At 40.8% G+C, this 17,815-nt stretch overlaps 1 protein-coding gene across 3 annotated transcripts in view; it reads right to left on the reverse strand.

Annotated features, from left to right (window-relative positions):
• nlgn1 (neuroligin 1) overlaps positions 1 to 17,218 on the reverse strand; it is a 294,360-nt gene extending 277,142 nt beyond the window's left edge. For 2 of the 3 annotated variants that reach the window (XM_069679485.1, XM_069679484.1), the window contains exons 1-2: positions 16,549 to 17,218; positions 15,609 to 15,668 (exon numbers count right to left, since the gene is read on the reverse strand). In XM_069679485.1, coding sequence (XP_069535586.1) covers positions 15,609 to 15,668; positions 16,549 to 17,083 — 595 coding nt within the window. In that variant the 5' untranslated portion in view covers positions 17,084 to 17,218. The remainder of the gene's footprint in view (positions 1 to 15,608; positions 15,669 to 16,548) is intronic. The other variant, XM_069679486.1, reaches the window with a different exon arrangement.
• Positions 17,219 to 17,815: the final 597 nt, after the last annotated feature.

Consider the following 17,815-nt stretch of genomic DNA (forward strand, 5'->3'; position numbering starts at 1 on the left):
CTGGGGATCGAACCACCAACCTTCTGAGTAGAGGGTGACTGACTCTGCCTCTGAGCCACAGCAACCCCAATAGTGTTATAGTTGGAGCAGCAAAATAAGCACTACTGTGAGGAACTTAAGGTTTGTGTCGATTTTAGCGCCCCCTTGTGGGCAAAGCCTACCTCTTATCTCTTTGCTGATTTTGTTGTGTACATGCTTAAGTGGTGTTTTTTAACACACAAATCACATCCTGCTTTCTTTAAAAGTTATTTTTTTTAAATTTTTGCCCTGGAAAATGTAAACAAAGGCAGCATGCAGAAACCTACTCCTTGCCAGCTTTTCAGGCATTCAAAATAACATTATAGAACTAATCAATCTTGTCGCTGATGGTCTAGTTTGCTTGTGGAGGTCATATAGAGTAATTAGAATTAATTTCAGTCTGTTTCAGAACCAGCAGAAAACTACTCACAGGAGCTTTAAAGAAATTTGTGTCCATTAGCCACAATTTACATTCTTGTTATTTGCTCATCTTATATTTACAGCTTCCATCTTTATCTCTTTTCCAATTCAAGGTGCAACTTTTTCACTTGTACAGTAAATTGCTGACTCAGAATGCAGCAAACACACACAATTCTAATGATCAAAACAAGAAAATGGTACACGAGAAACAATGGTGTAATTCATTCACTAGCTCTCATTCCCTTTCCCCTGCTGGTTGTGTGCACAGGCAAACATTATTGCCTACAGTTAGCTTACAGCTGCCTCTCCATCATCATTGAAGCAAATAGCTTCCTGCATTACATAGTTGTATGGCCGTTTTGGAAAGGGTCCCCATAAATAATGACTAGATGTGAAATGGAAACTATGTGAAAAGCTGTTACTTTTCACCGCGCAGTGTCAATCTGCGTTGTTCACAATGTGTTGTGTCTGAAATATGCATGAGGCAAAATGTGTCCCTGCTACGGCTGCAGCGGCGAAGCGCTAAAGAAAAGACGGAGCGGAGAATAAAAGATTGATTTTTTTGTGGGATGAATCTTAGAAATGGAGTTACGTTATGACATCAGTATCCCTGCCTCTTTGTGCTGTGGCTGTAATTTGTGGAGCTACAAGCCTGCTGTTGGACGTGTGCCGAAGGTTCAAATGTCCTTCATTTAATATTCAGGAAGAAAAAATAAGCGGCTTATTTATTTATTGTAATGCAAGTGTTGTGAATATGTATGAGCAGCTATCAATGCTGTCACCTTGAGCAGAGCTGCACGCATGTTTGTGTGTGCAGGTCTGTGTTTGGGAGGATGGATGCTGATGTGTGTAACTATTTGGAAAAACAAAAGGTTGGATAACAGTTCATACAACAAGCCAAGGTCGTACTCTTTTCTTTCTTGTTTCATTTCCCTGATCAAGCAGCGAATAGGCTATTCAAAAAGCCCTGGAACCTATTCAAGATTTAACCCTCTAGATGCCAGTAGAAATGTACAATGTTGCTGTAGTTCAATGGGAAACCTCACTTAAATGAGCAACTCAGTCCCAACAAACAGCTCTATCTCAAAAACAAAAATAATTTCACCAAAGCAAGTTGTTTTCATTTTATAAAACACAACTCTGTTTAATTTGATGCTAAATATGTGGCACCTTTCCACAGAGCTTTTCACACAGAGTTGGAGTCAAAAAATTCAAGGAAAACACCACAACTGTCCTGATGCCATCTATAGAAACGTTTTCGAACTTCATATCAATAGTGTGATCCAACTCATTTCTTTGCATTTACTCCGAGTCAAGGCTCAGGCTTTCAAAATAGCAGTGTGTTTTGAAACATATGACAAAAGACAGAGTTTAATAGGCAGGAAATTTGCAGTGACTGGGTCAGTCCTCCCTACCGTCTCTATGACACAATGACACAATAGTCCCAAGAAAACTGTCTCTGGCAGTGACAGCCAGATAGGTCCTGCTGCTTACTGAGGGTGATTACGTTATGTGATTTAGATCCAAAAAGTCTTCCTCGCTTTTTACAGTAAACGGTGGGTCAGTATTTTAATCACAAACACAATCTTACAGCTTTTATAAGTGAATAAAGACAGGAACACGTAGCCTGCTAAGCCTATTTAGCATCAAGGAAGACATCTCACTGCTAAAATCTATATTTCTGGTTCCGGTTACTGACGTCAAGTTGTTTTCACACACTCGGAAGGACTTAAATATGATGGGCACTCCTAGGGTCTAGAGTGAAATATAGAACGGGCACTTTGAGGTGTTATATCCCTAATGGGGTACTTGCAGGTACCAGAGGTATACATTTTGTCATACATCACTGGCGCTTTATTCTAGCCTTGCATTTCTTTTGCAACTTCAGTTAGTTCCTATATGAATCAGTGTTTCCTGTTTCTGTTCGAAATAGTGCTTTTTTTATGTATGGTGATCCTGGGGAACCCTAATCAAAAAATTAAATTCCACCCGTGTAGTTTTAATAAATGAACTATTTGTGAGCCATCTTTGCCAGCCGTCCTAATCAAAGAATCACACACTATTAGGGGGTCAGTCTGTCAGTCATTATGAAAGAGCAAGACACAGATGCAACAGAGAAGTTATTTTAAAAATCTAGATTAGTCCTTTTTTCGTGGGGTCCCCAGTCACTAGTCCTTGTATGATATTATGTTGTTGGATGAGACCAGTGTAGCTTCTTCAATTCAGAGTGCATTCCAAACTTTCATAGATCTTGTGCATGCTGTGTGTTGTATAATTCATAATGGATGCAGTGTAATGCACTGTCTGCAGGGAACACTGAGCTTATATAAAGTTTATAGCTTTTGTTTCTGTGTGCCTGTTAGATATTAATTAATGCATTACATTAGATTATAAGATGATGCCCCACTTCCATTATCTGTGGCTTAACTTAACATGTAGGCACCCAACCCTCATGTTCAGTTTGGGTTCCTGGAGACCTTGGCCCTCTTTCAAAGTTAACAGCTAGCTGACATTGTTTAGAAGTCTGCAGAGAGGGTCATAAGAAAAGAGAGGAAGGAAAAACATTTGAGTTCATTTTTAAATGACTATTATCTTTACATTTATAGCAGTGGGCAAAGCCTTGCCTGCTTTTAACTTTCAGTAAAAGTAAATCAAAACATTTGGCACAAAGATGCTTTTTGGCAAATTATCTGGTTCTGCTCTCTGTTCTAAGCACTGCAGAGAGATTCTGCCAAGTCACAATCTCTATTATTATCAGATCATACTTGAGTCTACAGCGGATTTAAATTCTTATTTTCTTTTTTTCCTAATCAAGTGCTCTAAATAACTTTCTTTGATTTCTATACTAATTAGATTTTCTCTCATCTGTGTTTGGAAAACTGCTTGTTGTAATCCAACTAATATTCAGTAAATTTTGGAGGCACAAACAACTTGTGAGCTTAATTTAGATTTTACAAAGGGCTAAAATTAAGGATTAAAAATAATTCTTATTGACAACAAGTGCAGCAGGTTGCATATCAGACAGACACAGCTTTACTATTTATTCCATCCGACTGCCACTATAAATCTGTAGTCCTACTTCTGGTGCCAAGTTGTTTACCCCTGACCAGGCCCGCCCACAGAAACAGCAGGGCCCCTGAAAAGGTCCAGTGAATGGGCCCCAACTGATCTAATTAATTTATATCAATGAGTGCATATACTATGTCGACATGCTCTATCCTTTATCACATACAAACTGAGAGGTACTTGCTAAGGTATATGGGTTGCACAAACAAATGCATTACATTTGACAGAAGTCACGGCTCAAATTCTACAGTCAAAGTAGAAATTATTTGCCATTACTGAAATGATCCACTTCATCTTCCTACTCAGAGGAAGACCTGGTGGCGGTGTTGCCTTCACGAGCACTAGCTACTTCCTGGTCAGTCAGATTAGCGTAAGCCTCCTGGCTATGGTTTGTCTCTTAAGCCTGGCCAGGAGCAGCTTTCTGAGCTGACTTTAAAAAGTTGGTCGTTTTTTTGTACCTACATTTTTGTAAAGCCTTTGCTAACTCCATTTTTTTCCTTCTCCTTCCTTTTCTGTCCTCTCAACTGAGGTGCAGGTAATTGCATTGCAAGTAATCAAAAGACTGCATTTTTAGGAGAGGGAGTTTTTAACAGGCTACATTTCATTAAACTAACAAAACATAAAATAATAAAATGTGGTATTTTAATAAGTAATAGTGAGTACTTCTGTTCAAATTAAGAATTGGTTATCAATGCCATATCTAGTGTAACTTCTGCAACTGCAGGTAGGCTGATCCTTTAAAAGGAAATCAATTCTGGGTCCAATATTCAAGGTTTCAGTATCCAGTATTTAGGATGTTGGTTTGCTTACAGGTTCCTCAATTTACTGAATTCACTAGGTCGTTAAGTAGACTGGTAGTAGCAGACTCTGTGATAAGCAGTTAGACCTTCAGACCACACAAAACACACGTCACTGGTTTATTAAGTATAGAGGGTATAGAGGTTTGGCTCACTCAAATGTCCTTAATGTATAGCCTACCCTTTAAATCAAAATAGGCCTACCTCTTTTTGACTCAATGTAAGACACCTAGAACTAAGACACCTAACTCACAAAAACAACCTTGAGGGTTACTCCAACATCAGGTATGCAACTGTTTAACAAAATGAAATTGTGTCCTTTGAAATGTTTCAAGCTTCAGCTTTTTGTGTTGGGTTAGAGTTTGTTTTTGCATTAGTTCTCCTTAGTGTGCAACACGCCTACATGTTAGCTTTGGTCCCTTAGGAAAAACAATTAGATCTCAAGAAAATAAAGTACAAATAAAAAAATATATTCCTCAGTCAGATTCCATATGACATGTTTCCTACTGCCCCTTGGAACTGCAAATTATCCATAAATCAGGATCCAGGTTAGACGACAGCACCCACGAGTTGTGAAGATTTGGACAGCAGTTGAATGATCCCTTTAAAAAAAAAAAAGCCTGCACACAAGTGTGCAGAGCAGTTATTTTATGGTTCAGAATTCCCTTTCCACTTTATTCTGGAGCTCAATTGGGAACTTTCATCTACAAACGAACTACCTCTGCTGTCTGTTTATCAATTTTTGCTCACATTTGCATCTTATATTTGTCTTGACATTCTTACAGTACATCCATATCAACCTCAACACATGGCAAATTACCAAAAATACCTTGTGGGGTTAAACAGCGCTACAGTGGCAGCTATACGTGAACTGCTGAACAGCTCGTTAATATAAACCATAGTATATTAATTACTTCGTGTTACGCACAATATCCTTACTGGTTCTGGCTCTATGAGATCTTGAAATATAATAACATACAATCGAAACAGTTAAACACCAATATGTGCATGCTAGTACAGTTTACTCAAGCAGCTAACTCACAAGAATATCCACGTTAAATTGAGATGACGCCGAACGAGTTTCTGCCGCTGAAAATTGCGCACACACACACAGTAACTGGCGACACTGCCAGCTTCACTCATGTTCACCTAAACCCTGGGAAATTAACAATAAACTTATCTTGCTTTTCTTCAGGTCTAACTGCATGTTTATCACACACCTGTCTTATCGGCAAGCTCTGCAGCAGCCATGGGGGGAAAACTTCTGTGCGCAGCTGCTTACCGATCGCTTGCAGGTGATGCATTTAAGGAACATCCGTAAATCTGATCAAGAATGAAATGCATATACTTTTAGGAAGCTTTTGTTAACAGGCCAGGCGGGTATAGCATTGATATCCGTTTGTTGTCCCTACACAAGTCAGACCATCCGTATTATAAGCGTACAGTACATTGCTGCAATGGATTCAGGACTTCATTGCGGAATATGTCTCTCCAGCCAAAAATGTGAAGTCATGATGGTGGGTCATGGAGGACAACATAGATAAGTCATTCATTTGCCCTCATCCATTGTGACAGCTACATCAGAAGCTATTCTGTCAAGGTATTCTGTAGGGCCTTTTTTACTCACAGGAATATTGACTTACATTGGGGCTAAAATAAAAGTGCATTATCAAACAGGACAGTGTAACCATGAGCATGAAGTCTGAATGATCAGATCAGATTATCATAAAATTCATTATCATGATTGCCATTGCCACTCCCGAAACTTGAAATTTCATGTTAAATTTAGCAAGCACATTCAAGCCCAAGTGGATTAAAAGTACTTAATTTCTACAATCGTGTGACCTGCAGACCTACTTTGAGGTCAAAGAATATTTTTTTTAGCACTGTTGCTAAGTCTTTAGAAATGGTAGAATCATAGGGTTATTGTGTTGTCTTGTGAGGCAAAATGATTGCCCCCAAAAGGTTATAACTCTAACTCTACTTATGTGTAGTTTTCTCACTTTAGCCGCAGGTTTAGACAGAGGGCTTGACATTTTCTATTTTTGTACGATTTTGTCGACTGTGCCAACCTTTTTAAGTCCTAGTTTCCCTATCTTCTCTCCACATGTGGCCTGTCTGTCAGTCTGTCTCATGTTATAATTATCACCATCACACAGACAGACAGTCTAATTTTCTCCTAAATTGCTTCCAGCCTAAATCCACCTGTGCAAATCTCTGTGCTGAACTTCACGTGTGTGTCATCAACAACCGGACGTTTTTTTGGAACTTTTAATTTGCATATTAAAAAAGTGTCGCTCATGAAGGTAGTCAATTGAAGTGATTTAGTCTTCTTCCGTGTGTGATATACTGAACAAGAAAATTGGTTTCTTCTGTTTGTGGAGTGGAAAGACAGTGCCTACATGTCCCAGGATGCACTGCACACCAGCAGCAATAGCTTCTGCCTAGTTCTGCTGCATTTCCTCGGCCAAATATTCACCTTGAATATTTTTTTTTAATAAATTGAATGCTTTTTCATAGATATAAATATTTGACAGAATTACTTTTACCTCTTAAAATTTGAGAGTCTCATTGTTGAAGAAAGTTGAATTGATATCGAAGTTAAAAAATAACAAATTTTCTTCTCCACAATTGAAGAGGTTTTTCAAGCTCCACTCAGAATCTTACTATCTGCTCTAAACTCAGACTCCAGCTTCCCACTGCAGCGCACTGCTTTTGCACAATTTTCTTTGCATTTATGACCGTTAAACATCAGAATATGTTTCCTGCTGTGCCCTACGCTTACAAAGACTTTCATTAGCTTTCCAATGATGTGAAAAAATGGATACTGAGCAACAAGTCATGAAATAGTAATCAGAAATGTATTGAATTTTTATAGTTGTATTTTCTGAATGAGCTGCTATTTATATACTGATAGATGTGTGCTTGAAGATGTGTACTTTTGTTCATAATGATTGCTGATAACTTAATTGTTTTAGTGCTTTTTGATTGTTGAGTTTGTACCTGTTTAGGGACTGCAGATGAAATAATCTTACCGCTAAATGTGGATTAAAACATCCCTTCTCACTTGGACATTGTTTTTTTTTTTCATCCATTTTCAGTCAAGATTAAAAAAAAATGTTAGGCGTACATTTTTTCCTGTGTCTTGCCTCTGCAAGGGAAGACAGTATGCATTGATATGGCAGCTCCGAGTAGGCCTTGACATCCACAAATTGACAAGCATCATGGAAAGAAAACACAATAACTGACCTTGATGCTACAGGATGTTTGTGAAATAATTTGTTCAGATTTTTCAATATATTTCCTTCCACTCTTATTCAGACATTATGTTTGTATAGTTTATATAAAGTAAAGCCAAACCTTAATTAAACTGCACACTCCAAAATGAGCATTAAATGCAGTGAGATGATTGATCCCTGATTACAGGTTTCTCTCTTTCCCTCTCTCTGTATCTCGATTTTTCTAAGTTCAGTTCAAATTCAGCACAATGTCCATTGGGGTTCTGCTGAAAATGACTAGTCAACCACCTGCCCAGCAACCAGCACAGATACTCAGCCAGGCTTTGACACAAAACCCTTTTCAACAGGAAAGAACTTAAAAGGTATTTGACACATACATATATGCCCAAATCCATACATCCATCTCATCAGAAGATGACAAATGCACACACAAGCACAACACAAATACACCCACACACCACCATAGGAAGAAACACCAGTGCAGAGAAGTTAAGTTGTGAGTGGAGGTGACAGGGCCCCTCAAGGGAGACCCAAACGCAAGAAGGACCATACCTATTACTGCCTGCTATTTCCTCCACTCTGTTTGTGTGGCTGTGTGTACATGTGTGTGCACCGCCTCCCACAGGATCCTCCTTCAACGACTACAAAACTGGGACAAAGCCCGAGGAATAAGAGAAAGAAAGAGACAGGAGCAAGAGAAAAGGACAGAGGGAAAGTGAGATGTGGGAGGGTGAATAGGTCAGGACGGATAGAAAGACGGAGACAGACGCGAGGGAAAAGGCCAACCTGTGCGGAGCAAGATCTGGACTGATGGAAAGAAAGAGACATAGGAAGAAGAAAAAAGATGAGGGAGGAGGGGAGTTTTGAAGGGGAACAGGGAAAAATTCACCTTGTGTGAAGTTTACTGCATTTTGACGAAATTCACATTTTACAGTGGAGCTTTTATTCTGAACCCCTCTGGAGTGGGAGACAGCACAAAGAAATTTCAGAATAATGCAACATGTTGAAATATGCTCCAGTACTATTCGAGATATTAAACAGTTACAGTTGTACATTGGGAAATGGCCTAGTTTGCACTTAAAATGTCCTAGTTTGGGTTTTTAAAGCTAAATCCTTAATTCAACACAACGCAACCATAATGGAAGATCCAGCAGGCCACAAAGACACACTAACAGTGAGATTTTATGTTACTTTCTGACAGTGTTGAGGGGTGAGCAGTTGATTCCATGAACCACACAAGCAGCTGCTGTAAAATCCAGCATCAGAGCCGGCAGCCGGCATATAGGCAAACAAACAATGTCGAATTTTTCCAGTGTATAGGAGAGGTTCACTGGTCCACCCCGACTCAGGACGAGTCTGCAACTGATCTTGGATCTGTGTCTTAAATCAGAGAGGATCAGAATAGATCAAAGTTGTCTCTTTTTTTTCTTCAGACATCTTCATTTTTGACTATAGTTTGTAGCTTAAAATATCCGTACAATTGAGTGATCATCATCTCCTTGTAAACACTAACACTGTGTCCTAACTTAAATTGATAGCCATGAGTTGTGCAACGCTGCCACTGTTTTAAGGTGAACTTTGTTCAAAAGCCCTGTTGTTATTTATTCATGTCGCTCATGTTGAAAGGGCTGATCATGAGGTTAGAATGGGGAATTATCTATACTATACATCCTAATTTAACTACAAAGACTTAAAGGCGGGGTGTTATGCTAATTTCAAGCTTCATTTTTCACTCTGATACCTGTGGAGTAGCTAAGCATTATTTACAGTTAAAAAAACCCGATCATTTTTCTCACGCTGGGGCTCTGTGCAGACCCTCATACAGCCTCTGCCTGAAACGTATCAATCAGCTCTGTCCCTTTAAGAAATTCCACCCCTACAAGCCAAATTTATTCTGATTGGCCAGCTCTCCGAAGCCCACTGAGGCTGCACTTTGTGACATCACAAAATGCAGCGTGTAGAAAAAACTGTGTGAAACCTGGCATTCACAAAAGCCTCCAGACTGAGCGGAGAAGCCTGGGAATTACTCCAACATACTTTTACCTACAGATTTGAAACTTCAACCACGTTTAGTATGGACATCCAACATTGTAACATTATGTATATGTCTTAAATTGTGAAACAGCATAATACCCCCTCTTTAAGTAAGGTGGCAGCTGGCTAAAGGGAGATCGCCAGGGAGCTGCAGATTTCTGGTATGAGGATTTATTGGTGTTTTCTTTATGTACAATTCATGCCTTGGGACAAATGAAAAAATCTTGATTCTAAAATCTTTCCCATCTCCTGACTGAAGCTTCATATGTACCTGTTACATACTCAGTTAAGTTCTTGTAACCACTATTCAACAACACATAGGCCTATAAATATTTTCTGGTAACATAAAGGTTAAATGAAAAAAAAGATATTTCTTTGAGCTACAATCTCAATGTTCACTGAAGCGTGTGCATAATTTATACATGTTTATACACTGTACCTACCTACATTAATAATAAAAATAACCATTTTATAAAAATCGAACTGTTCCAGACATATTCATAGTGGATCGCTTTACTTTAAGAAGAAACTGAAGGCCAGGCAGCCCTGCCAGTCCTAATGGAAATAACATGTTTATATACTCATGTGTTGCCCTTCTGACCTTTTGCTCTTATCACAGCTGAAGGCTCGTTTTCAGAAAGCAGACCTTTTTCTAGTGGGGATGTTTTTTTGCCAGTTGCTAAAATGTCATATCATGAGGCGCATTTAAGACACTGAAGTGACAACAGAATCTACAAAAGCCTGCTTTAAAGAAAGAATAGCCTCATGACAAGCAGCGACACTGACTAAAACAATGAACTGTTCAACTCTGACATTTTGACACATCAGGATACTTAAGGGTTGTCATGTTTTTTTTAGAATGTTATAATTTGTGATAAAATGAATTTACTTCACCCTCTCGCATGTACTTCTGCATCAGCTTATGTTTTTTTCTGTTACCCATAATGCCTTCTGACAACCTGCAGAGTTGAGGAATGACCATCCCTGCAGTCAGCAGTGAGTTGAGGGGGAGACAGTGATGGTAAAAACAAAAAAAATAAGCAAGGAGAGAAAATAGTCCCAAAATAGAAAATGCACCACAGAATAGCTACCATGAATTATAACCAGAAATTATACAACACCGTCCCCAATAAATTACATTTATATAAGTATTATTTGTTTTCCCAATTATGTTTTCATGGGAAATGTAATTGGCTGCATCTCAGTTAAATGGAGAGTAGTTGAAGTTTCCCTAGACGCTTATAGTGCCTGTTTGATTGTAAGCCAGTGTTGCAACTAAATATTTCATCATTGATTTTTATGCGGATGATTTTCTTTATTAATGTTTGCTTTATAGCACATCGGGGGAAAAAAATGAAAACTGCCCATCACATTTTCCAAGAACCATTAACGGCAAATGCTACTTTGGATTTCTGATCAATAGTTCAAATCCTTGTATTGGAAAAGCCTCAACCATAGTACACCGGTATAAAAGATACTTTATTTGATCATCAGCATAGTTGTTGATTCATTATACTGTCAATAAATGATCAAGTCATCAAAGCAGATCTATTGTATGTCTACACCTAAGATTGGCGTGTGTCTTATACCGAGGCCAATATAAAACCTTAGTTTAGGTGCTAGTTAAATACTGCAAAATACATATTTGTCCATTTGACCATTTGTCCATATTAGTGTATGTTTCACACTGTTGTTCCATCCTCTTGCATATTAAAGCATAAAGACACAAATGTATTTTTGCGCTGCCACTAGCTAAAGAATGGCACCCAAAGTAAAAAAAATCGATGTCATTCAACAGATAAGAGCTTCCTCAGGCTTTTTCCCCCAATCATATTACAAACTAAACCATTTTGTTTCCAAAGTCGTCTTTACTTTAAACATTGGGATCCACAAGAGCCATGACATATTTGCAGCAACACGCTATGTTCATGTTTCTGATCTCATAACATAATGTGTTTTTCCTCCTTTCAAGCGTCACTCAGCTAACCGAACAAAAGAACTCAGAAATAACAGTGTGTCCTTTGTGAGGTTCGACTGCATTTACTGCAATTTAAAAATGAATTGTGAGCGCAGGCTGCAGGGAGAGAGATGACCAACCGCAGCGCTGCTACGTCTGATCTCATTACAGAGACCACTATCCCAGCATGTGATAACTTAATGACCGTACTATGTCCCACACACATCAAAACACTACTTTTAACCACAGAAGACTTCTTTGAACCGGCATGGCAAAGGACGGCACAATAGTCCTTATGCGGACAAAGAGACGAGTCCGAGAGCAATTATACCCTGCCTCAGTCACAGTCACCGCTGCTCCGCTGCTTGGCTCTTCATGTCCTGGTCTCACTTTGTGTTTGTCCTTTTTGCTCCAATGTGACTGCATATCTGTCTTTCCTTGCTGCTCTTCATCTGGCTCTCTTCCTGTGGCCCCTTTAAACTTCCATTCTCTTGGTTCATCCATGGTTACTGTGCAGAGAGACAATACCAAAAGCCCCCAAATTACAACTTACTTGAGCACAAAAAGGACAGATAATGGCTACCACTGGTTCTCTGCAGCTTGTCAAGACTTTAACTTTGGATCTTCAAAATTTCGGAACACTGCTAGCCTAAATTCTATGCAAGCAAATGAAATCGAAACTTCCTCATGTTCACTCATGACGATTTTGCACCTGTAGCTCGAGGATACCATTTTCCCTTTGGACATTTTTTATTTCTGACAAATACAATCAGCTCCTAACTATTCTCCTAGCCACACAACAGCTGTCGTTTTGGTGCACTGACTGTGAAAAGACAGAACACGGTTGATTTGATTGATCGTGATTCATTTGAGTTCTGGCCACACTTGTGTACTGATTACGTATTTTGTCCAACCTCAACCGGGCTACCAAATGAGTCACTGTGGCTGCTCATTCTAGCCATGAAATTACCCACTCACCATGGTCTGCCCACTCACACCCTTCAGCACAGAGTACACACTGTGCTACTGTCTAACTGGTGATGGCTGAACTTTGGAGAGTGTCCACGGAAATGGGAGTCCACACTCGCTGAACACATTACATCCACAAAAATACACAGTTAGGGGCGGATTCGTGACATGACTGTGCAGCTTTTGCTACGGTTAATCTGCAGAAATGGGACGAAAAGAAACACTCAACATACCAATGAAATTCACCCCTATAACGTCTTTACGCTCTGGTGTTGGTTGCACGTATTTCAATACAAGGTAATATGTGTTTATTTGGGGGCAAAATTTGCCCATTTCTTTACAATTGAGCTTTATTGCTAATTAAGTTAAATTCACAATCAAAAGCATTAATAGACACATGCAGTTAGACTGAAATAATTACCATTTTCAGAGAGTCGGGTTTTTGAGTCATTTGAGTCAGTTACCAGAGCTTGAATACCCCACCGGCCCAAGCGCCCATAGAGCATGTGCACTGGAGACTTCTTCAGACTTCAGACTGGAGAACTGAAGCACTCCACTAACATTAATGGATTAAATGTAGTCATGCAGCTCTTCAACACCCTCTGATTGTTTTTGGACCTAACTGATCAATTTCTGATAGTAAAGCGTGTCATTTCGCGGGGTTTGTGGTGCTCGTTTTCCCTTGATTCTGTGTGGCAAAAGTGCTTTTTGTGCCCTGCCGTGTTGGGAGAACAGTTAGTGGATGAGTGAGTGAGTGATTCAGTGAGTGATTCGTGTAACTCCAGTCAGACCTTCAGCTCAAGACACGGAGCGAGCTTCTGGACGCAGAACTGTAGGAGCGAGTACTGAGTTGAAAAAAGCACCAAAGTGGTTGTTTTTCTCACAGGGCTAGATTTATACGGTGGTCTCATCAAATTCACAGTTTTCAGTGGCTAGTAGTGGGTAGGAGGGGTGAGTCAGTGAACGAGTTCGTGGAGATGAGGACTCGTGACTCCCGAGTCAGTAAAAAGAGTCGTTCTTTTTGTCCAATTGACTCATGACTCGCACATCACTAGTTCCTGGTCACGAAAGTGCTATTTTAGGGGCGTGACGCTCAGACATGCCTCAGAGAGGACAAATAGCGGCTGGAAGCAATCACAATTCATGGCGCAGACAGCAGCCAGCACTTTTTCTGAATAGGAGGGCAGGATTGGGGCAGCATCTACCGTAAGGCGATGAATTATTCACACTCATCAAAATATTTCTGGGAAGATGTGTGCTCATCTCTGTTTCTGCACTGCAGCCCTGACTGTAACAACCAACCAAAGCGACCATGGGTAGTATATGAATTAGAAATTCTCTTTTATTTAAGTCTGCATTTTTACTTTTACTCTAATCTCATTAACTCATGTCCAAAGTTTCACTTCTATCAGTTTGATTAATATGGGCCCGCAGGACCGTGAGAGGCCATCGCCTATTGTGCACATAATTATCATACTCCAAATCATTCAGTGCCCTGTAAGCATTTGCACTCATTGTGTTTCTGTAATAAAGGTCATTTAATTTGTTACCTGTCTGTAATGATTTTATTGAGCTTCTGGGCTTGTTTGGACAAAAGTACGTTAAAATCAAAAAATCTTTAAAAAAAAACAAAACTGTAAATGCTGATGATTAACAAGATTCAAAGTGGCTTTCATGCATTTATCTCAAGTTTATTCCTGTACTTTATAATTAACTATGTGCTGCTACTTAGAAAGAAAAGAGCTTTGCATTATTTGCATACTGGAATATTACTGCATATAAAGTTGAGAATGGTTCCCTGACATTTCATGGCGACCAAACTAATGATTGCTAACTGCACAGCCAGGAGGTAGTAAATGGACAAACCCAAGCCACAAACAGATCAGCCATCTTTTTTTCATTCTTTTGGACCAGAAACATTCATTTCTGGACCTAATCTCCCTTTTCCATAAAACCAAAAAAATATAAACCCACACCATATTGTCTGGGTCTCAATGGCGTGTGACTAATATGTAATCTTTTAATCTCCCAGTTGAAAGTGTCTCCCTTCTGTGTATCTGGTGTGCAGCACTGGTAAGGAGAGGAGACAGGAAAGGAGATGAGGGGATGTGAGGTTAGAGCTTGTATCGGTGTAAGAAGAAGAGTAAGAATGTACGCTAAGTGATAATGCGGGACGCTGCCAAGACAATGACATTAACACCCAGACCTTATCAAGGACACTGTCAGCATCTGTCTCTCTCTCCCTCACACACACACACACACACACACACACACACAAACACTAGTACACATCCAGGGAGACAGGGAGAGAAAGACAGAGAGGAGGAGGAGGAGGAGGAGGAGGAGGAGGAGGAGGAGGAGGAGGGCATTATCTTGATGAAACAGTGCTTGATACAGTGGCCCGAGCCAACCTGAACACAACTCTGCTTCCTTTTAATGGAGATTACACAGTCAAGGTCCAGCCTGAGCTCATCTTGTTTAACACTGCATACAACTACATCACAGTGAGTGCGTGTATGTGTGTTTGGAACAGTGTGCCTGATCTAATATGCTGTTATCTTCTCCCACATCAACTATCATTACCGAATGCCTTTTGAACCCTCATCTGGCAGCCAATCAAAAACTCCCAATCTTGCTGACCAATGAGAGTGCAAATCAATGAACCAGGGAGCGCAGTGCAATACTTCCTCACCATTATCCCGCTATCACAAGGTCTACCAATTACATGGCCGATTCAGGGTTGAGGATGCAAATATGTTGCTGCTACATTATGCAGGGTGGCTACTGGTCCTTTTGCAAGTCTGAAAAACTCTGATAGGGTCATTCCGCCATTGCTTATTCATACTTTCTGACCTGCATTAGGACAGTTTGGTTTTTCCAACTTTGGTTTGGCCTTCAATTCACTTCTAGAGTTGAAAAGTTCCTTTCTCCAAAATGTATGATTTAAAAAAAAGCTGCAGATGCCCTGAGTTGAGACCTGAATAATTCGTAGACCTTGATTGCACCATGGCTCCCTTCTGCACAACACTGATCTTCTTTTATCTTCTTATTCTGAGGCTGTTTCTTCTTTCTGTGGCATTGTATATGTTTCGGTCAGATCATACATACCTCCTTGTCTACATATTTTCTTGCCCGGTTTCCTGGCACATTCCTTGGATATTCTTTTGACTGTAAATGAATAAAAGACTAAAGAATAACATGGAGCCCCTGGACGCACAACGCACACAGGAGCCGGCATGCACACACACCAACACACACACACACGTTTATGCACACACACACACACACACACACACACTCACACACGCACACACACACACACACTACAGGTGATTGACTGAAAAAGACTTAGAGAGGAAGTAAAAGGGAGACATAAAGACAGGGAGGGAGGGAAAGAATGAATCACACCAGCTCAATCAGCGCAGTGTTCAGTCTATCAGTCTGCCAGCCAGTCATTCAGCCAGTCGGCCAAATCAATCGGTGATGATCTTGACAACGACTGTCTTGTTTAATGAACTGTAGCCATCGTGGTGGAACACAATAGGCTAAAATGAGCTATAGACATGAGTGAGGGGAGGAGAGGTGAGGGAGTCAGCAGAGGCAGGCAAATAAGGCAAAGAATGAATAGCGGGGGTTAAGAGAAGAAAGAGTTAGAGGATCAACAGGAAGGTGGCGGATGGGGAAAGTTAAGAAATTATGGAAAATGGAAGAAGACTGAGGCAGCTATGGAGTGGAAATAAAGGAGGGTAGATAAGCCTCAATGGATGCCACACACACTCACACATGCACACCTTTCTCCCCTCTCACAAAACCACTCACACACTCGTGTACTATAAGCAGTGTCATGCACATTAAACATGCACAAGGTCATGCTTTCCCTCTATTTACACATAGACAGGGACAGAGACAGAAATGCACTCTCACATAAATAAAACACACCCCGACGACACACTCTTCTCTCTACCAGAAGGATGTGGGTTCAGTTCCCTCTCCCCTGCCCCCCGCTGCCCCTAAAACCATCCTGCCCTGGGCCCGCAGGCTAACTCACCATCCTCAGTGGGAACGTAGATGTTAAGATAGAGGCAGTCCTCGCTCTGGTCTTGGACGTATGTGGACACCACGTCAATGCTGTTAGTGAACCAAACTGGCAGCATCACATCCGGCAGGCGGCCCTCCACAATGCTCTGAGGGCACACAGGGGCAAAGTGTGTGGCATTGCGGATCTCCGGCCATGACAGCGGTGGCTCAGGTGGCTGAAATCGCCGCTCACCCGTCGGTGGAGCAGCATACGGGACACCCAGAAACTGCACGACAGGACCCAAGATCTCATTGTTGAGCTCCTTCTTAACGCCGCGCAGCCTGCCATATGTGGTGGTGACCACTGGGTCGTTCTCGTCAAGTTTCTGAGCCGACACGGCAGCCGGACATGCCTGCAGCGACAGCAGTCCCAGCCATATTAGAGAGGACACCCACCGCCCGGCACTTAAGGAACCAAGCCCTAAGTATCCCATCATCCTGCTCCCGATCTTTGCAGTCTGAAGTAGCCGACACCCAGTCCTCAAATGGTGCCTCCACTGGCACATAGCTGCTACTCCTTGTCTTCAACTTCTTCGTGTCCTTGCCTGTCCTTTCAGAGTAAAAATCCCTTATTTTCTATCTCTCACTTACGCCATGCAGATGCAAACACAAACACACAACCACACTAAAATTGCATTCACTCAAAGACATAAGCCAGTGGGTAACTCCGGAGCAGACGGGGGTCGTGGATGCTAATGATCCTTTTTAAAATTCTGGCAGTGCAAACCATCCGGTGCAAATGAACCAGCCATCAGTTCCCTCAAACTTGGTGGAGGCAAATCTGAGAAATATTCCTCACAATATGGAAATATATTCCTCAACAATGTCCTCTCAGCAACCACTGCAATGATGAAGAAAACCGTAGATATACCATCTTTAAACCCCAACTCTCCGATGGTAGAAAAGCCAGTTAGTGATGAGGGTTTCCATCATTTTGAGGTGAGCAGACTGGCATGTGCAGCAGCAGAAGCAGGTACAGCAGTGCAGTGGTTGTAGTGGTTATACTTGGAGTAGTTTGGTCCAGTCCAAAGTCTGTCTCCTGGAACACAGAAATAAAGAAACAATCAGTATTTACACAAAGAGAAGTAATGATATTTCAGTAGGGTGATTTGATTTCTGTCATACCCATCTGCAGACACATCGCTCAATGAAAAGAGGAACATAACGTCTATTTATAGCACATGACAGTCGGTAACATTACTCAAGAGCTTAATAAGCAAGGTGTCTATCAGTATGCA

Source organism: Semicossyphus pulcher, unplaced genomic scaffold (assembly GCF_022749685.1).
Source record: "Semicossyphus pulcher isolate SPU_LCO1_2020_fin unplaced genomic scaffold, fSemPul1.0.p SCAF_4, whole genome shotgun sequence".
Taxonomy (NCBI): domain Eukaryota; kingdom Metazoa; phylum Chordata; class Actinopteri; order Labriformes; family Labridae; genus Semicossyphus; species Semicossyphus pulcher.